Below are 5687 nucleotides of genomic sequence, written 5' to 3' on the forward strand. Positions count from 1 at the left end.
TCATGGGTGAGGTTTTTGATTTAAGTCCAGGATAGCCCAGTTGTGCCAAGGCAAAAACCGAAGATATATATATATATATACATACACATGGCAAAAAATTTGACACAATAATTTCATTTTTTAACCATATGAAAATTCCCCCTCCCTTGTTTACTGTCTATTTTTTCCTTTTTATTTTTATAAAAAATATTATTCTTTTCATAATCAAAAGATTCAATCTCAGTTTCTCGCGAGGGAGTTGCCTTTTGGTGAACGGGGCTGAATAGTTCAATTTCCTTATCTTCTCATATAATTATATATATATATATATATATATATGTAAAATAACTGAGAATGTGCCCATGTCAGCTACAAAAGATGAACAACACTTGACAAAGCAGTTTATTACTCAACTGTTGCAAGAATTGCTAAATCCGCACAAGCTTTTGCACAATATAGAGACTCTCCAATTGCTCTGTTTCTCTCTGTCATTATTCATTACATCTTCCTTCGTCATGGCATTCCTCTCAAGATGTAAACCAAAAAAACAAATTATAATATTCTAACTCCGAATTCTCCACGACAAACTCTGAAAAAGGAAGGTTTGAAAGTGACAGACAGAAAGAAGAAGAAGAAACAGAGTGTGAAACCAGAAACAGAGCATCACTTTCATGCCTGAAATTAGGTTAGGCTGCTGCGACGCTGACAATATCAGCTTGGCCAACCTTTTTCCTCAAACAGATTGTGAGCTTCACAGCGTCTACTCCATCTCCAATCACCACCACTTTCTCTTTCCAATCTCCTTCTATTCCCACAAAGCTCACCCCTGCATTAATTCCCCCTTTTCATATTAGTTCTTCACTGAAATTCATTATCCACTTAATTCACTTCAACACAAGACTTTATTAAGTTCATCATATTCTCTTACCATTGGTTGATGCCGCGACTTTGAGTGCCTTGGTTCTGCATTTATCGCATTTCATGTACACCTTCATCACGATCTTTTGCTGCACGTACATGCGAATGAGTCAATTACGAGGAGAAAACAGAGCATTCTGTAATCATGTGCAAGTAAGCAATTTCTTATCTATAGCATGAATATCATATACTATACCTTCATCTTTGATGGATGACAGATAAGTTGAGATCAGAGGTTGGAGCAATCGATGATGATTGACGCAAGACGAGAGGATATCCGTTGATGGGGAGTGAAAGTTGCGACCCTTTTTCTTTATACAGGAGAAGTCAAGGTGAAGTCAAATAACATAAGATTAAAGAAAGGCTAATGACGTACTTAAAAGGCTAAAACTTAGAGATTTCTTAGCTAAATTGGAGTCAAGATTGATTTGAAGGAGTGGTCCGTGGACGTGTGGAAAAAGTTCTACAAGCGCGTGCTAAAAACGCGTTAGGTTTGAATTACAGTTAAAAAAATGTTTGCTAGCCTGTGAGTCCAATGTGAAACCACCCATTTTTCACATGGGGACATTAATTTATTATTGACTGTTGTTCTACGTCGTCTGAGTACACCAAGTCAAGTCAACTGATCTACTCTGCCCCTTCGTATAAATCACGCATCGTCAAAATTTTAGTAATTTTAAATTTGTTTTAATTATGAATTTTATTTCTTAAATTTAATTTTTATTGATTTAATTGTCTAAGTTTGCTTTTAAGGATCGGGAAAAATCTGTTGATATTGAATTGATAGTGATGTAAATTAATAAAAATGATAATTATTTAGACAAGAAAAAGAGAAGGAAAATATAATCAAGTAGGTGGGGCACATATAGCGTATGTTTGGGCTCCTTGAGTATCATCACAAAATTCAATTTTTGAAGATTTACATAAAGAGCATTGCTTAAAAGATGACAATCCTTTAAATGACATTTGAGTTTTTTAATGGATTAGTTTTACGCTACCCACCATGACATGCTTTGGAAAATCAAAAAAGGAAAAATCGTATTTAAAGACCAATAAAAAATATTATTTACAAACAAAATCAATTTAAAATAAATTATTGTTAAAATAAAAATATGAACTTACTTTTTATAAAATGGTGACTTACTATTGATCTTTGTTTACAAATCATATTCTTCATATGCCTTTAGATGCGATTCTCCAAAATTAAAAAAAAAACCCAAAGAGAGAGGGAGAAGGAAAACATAATCAAAAGTAGTAAAAAAAAAAATTAAAAAACACAACATAAGCAAGTGACTAAATTAATAAAACTTAAAATGATTTAAGAGCTAATTTATTACCATTTAAACATATATACATGTAACGTTATAATATATTTTACACATCAAGTTAATTTAAGGGCCAATTTGTATTTCAAAACTTATATAATAGTTCGCTAAAATGTAAAAGATTAAATTAATAATAATTAAATTTAAAAAAAAATCAATAATTGATATAAAATTAAAGAACTCAAAATTTTAATATCTCAATGAGTTATTGAATATAAAAAATTAATTACTTTTCATAAAAAATTAATCATTAGTTTCTTATAATAATTTTATCCTTTCATGACTTTTTATGAATAGAGTAAGATCTTAAATATAAAAAATATTTTTAAATAAGATTAATTTAATAAGAGCAAATTCGATTTTTTTAGATGATGTCAATAATTTATTATTAATTTTAATGTGGTGATTATAAGTGATTAACATATTAGAGTATAGTGGTTATTTTATTTTATTTTATTTTAAGTCAGATAAATCCAATCCGACTTCCAAATTCCTATATCATGTCTGTTAACTTGGTCTAAGTTTGTCAGGGTTGAGTTGGATTTGATTCAGGGCTAGATTCATGTTTCATTTAGATGGAGACAGAAAAAAATGAGGAATTTTTTTTTTCATGTTTAAATGCAGAAAATAAAGTGGCAGGGAAAAAAACGTTGGGAAGAAATCGAAATGTAAGATTACAATTTTTTTTCAGAGAATGTCCAATAAGAATTTCATAAAAACATTAATATTAAATTAAGAATTTTAACATTAAAACATGATAGGAGAAATCTTAATTTCACATTAACATTCTTAAAAAAAAATCTTTATTTATCATTCTCTTTTTTTTTAGGAAAATGACAATTAAAGACTTTATAAAAATATTAATTTCAATTAAGGATCATAATATTTTAAAATTCTAATTAAGGACCATGGTCCTTTATTGAAATAAAAAAAGTATAGTTTGTGAGGTATGATTTACTAACATCGCTTAGAAATTCACTAATCCAATTTAAAAAAATTGTTAACGTATATTGTGAAAACATAAAATCCCACTTGAAAATTGATTATTTAACAAAAAATGTCACTTGAAAATTCACTAACTTGACTTAAAATTTTTTTTAAAGTATATTGTGAAAATATGAAACTCCACTTAAGAATCAATTATTTAACAAAAAGTGTCACTTAAAAATTTACTAACCAAATTTTAAAAAAATTTCTAACGTAAATTGTGAAAAAATAAAACCCGACTTAAGAATCAATTGTTTAACAAAAAAACTCAATTTCAAACAAGTCATTTTTTGTTAAACAATCGATTTTTAAGGGGCTTTTATATTTTCACAATATATGTTAAAAATTTTTTTAAGTTAAGTTGGTAAATTCTTAAGTGATGCTTTTTATTAAATAATTAATTCTCAAATAAAAGTTCATATTTTCACAATATACGTTAGTAAATTTTTCAAGCTGAGTTAGTAAATCTTCAAGTGGCGTTAGTTAATTTCACTTCATAAATTACATTTGTTATCTCAATTAAAAATTATTAATTAAGATTTTAAAATATTATGATTTTTAATTGAAATTAATATTTTTAGAGAGTTTTTAATTGTTATTTTTCTTTTTTTTTCCCCGCGAATTTTCAGTTCATAGACGGAGAGATTTTGGCAGGAAAGTTGTTTTCCGGATCTGCCCTCCGCTCTCATGCATCTTCTTCTCGATTTGTACGTCTCATGCTTCTTCATTTTCATTATTTGCACTTTAGAGCCTCGTGGTCTTGACTCACGCAGCCAATTGGGGCTCGCATTTGTTTGTTTGTTTTTTTTCCCCTTTTCCAGTCGTGAAAGCAATAATAACATGAAAATACTAGCTGGTATCAAAATCACTTTTTTTAAAAGAAAAAAGAAAAGTATCAAAATCACTTTTTATAAATTATTCACTTTTTTAATTTTTTAAATAGAAAAATAATATATTATTACCAAATATTTAGATTTAAAATACAATAACATGATTTCACCAAAACATACAGGGAGAACACAATTTTTAATTTTTATAGTTTCATTGAATTTTGACTTTAGTCTCTATAGTATTTTTTGACATTTTTACTCTCTATAATTTTAAAAAGATTGAGTGACTTTTATTTTTCATGTATCTATAATTTTTATTTTTTTAGTATTTTTAGTTCTCATAGGGATTAAAAATATTAAAAAAATTATAGAGATTAAAATTAAAATTTGATAAAATTATAAGGGTCAAAGATTATATTTTTTTTCAAAAATATAGTAATATTAAAGTATATTTTTAATAAATAATTTTATTTTAAATTATTTTGATGAAGTTAATTTTAATATAACTTTTTCTTTCATTTCATTTTTATAAAATAAAATGATATATTTTGAGATAGGGTATTACTATTATTGTAATATTTTCTCCTTTTATTTTCTTTTATTCATCCAAATATAAGAAGAGATAATATTTTCTTCTCATTATTTTTTTTATTTTCTTTTCCTTCATTTTCTTTTCTCTGAACTTTTCTTTCCATCTAAGGGATATTAAGTGATATCATGTTGTACCCATCACGGTTCAGGTTTTGGATAATTTATTCTAATTATTATTTATAATTACTGTCAAATTCTTTTTTTTTTTAAGATCTTAGGGTTTTCTTACTTGCCGCTTCGTTATTTTTTATAAAGTTTCAGAAATAAAATTTATTTAAAAGGGTTTTGGCCCTTCTCAACCATTCTACCTCAATCAATATTCATTTTATTGGGTAGGACCTGTCAAAGGTTGCATCTAGTCTGCTCGAGAATTTATTATTTATTTTAAATCTAATTTTAATTTTAATTTTAATTCTATTCCAATTTTATTCTAATTCTAATTAGTATAAAATCACATAAAAAATGACTACTCGAGACTAATTTAAGTAATAAGGGCAGCCAGGATAAATTATGTGATAAGAAGTTAAAGGTTGAGCTTGAGCTTTCTCATTAAAAAGAAAAGAATATATATTCAGTAAAATAAAGCCAATTTTTATATACCAATGATCAAGGTGAAAATTGAATTTTTGGTAAAGATATTACAACCTTGGCTTCATTAGAAATTTTGGTTTTGGGCTTTTGGTATTAAAGCCACATGGTGAAAGCATAGGCCATTAAACCAAGGATTCGCATTCGGTACCGCGCGTTCATCACTCAAATAAGTGATCTAAGCCATTCATTTTAACTCAAAATTATCTCTACCGTTAACTTTAAATTAATTTTTAAATGTTTTAAATATTATATTTGCTAAAATAAAATTTATAAAAAATTTTAATATTAAATTTAAATTATCTTCAGTGCTCATTAGATAATGAATATTATGATACCCATCACCTCTATTGCAACCTAGACAGTCTATATTCAAGTTTTTATATTTATTTTATATTTATCAAAATAAAAATATATAAAACATGTCAAATTTTTAATAAATCTGTTCATCATTAATTTATCAATATAG

General features: G+C 26.7%; 1 protein-coding gene across 2 annotated transcripts; it reads right to left on the reverse strand.

The window, feature by feature from the left end:
- Positions 1-351: 351 nt before the first annotated feature.
- Positions 352-1229, reverse strand: LOC129300644 (heavy metal-associated isoprenylated plant protein 47-like). Of its 2 annotated transcripts, XM_054939214.1 has the most exons (4): positions 1094-1229; positions 908-986; positions 655-805; positions 352-568 (listed from the first exon to the last, which is right to left on the reverse strand). In XM_054939214.1, the coding sequence occupies exons 1-3, from the start codon at positions 1097-1099 to the stop codon at positions 666-668; spliced, it is 225 nt and encodes a 74-aa protein (XP_054795189.1). In that variant the 5' UTR covers positions 1100-1229; the 3' UTR covers positions 352-568; positions 655-665. The 2 variants fall into 2 exon arrangements, with proteins under 2 accessions (XP_054795189.1, XP_054795188.1); XM_054939213.1 differs by having other exon boundaries at positions 357-805.
- Positions 1230-5687: the final 4458 nt, after the last annotated feature.

Source organism: Prosopis cineraria, unplaced genomic scaffold (genome assembly GCF_029017545.1).
Source record: "Prosopis cineraria cultivar Desert tree isolate PC_DT_omini unplaced genomic scaffold, ASM2901754v1 PC1689, whole genome shotgun sequence".
Taxonomy (NCBI): Eukaryota; Viridiplantae; Streptophyta; class Magnoliopsida; order Fabales; family Fabaceae; genus Prosopis; species Prosopis cineraria.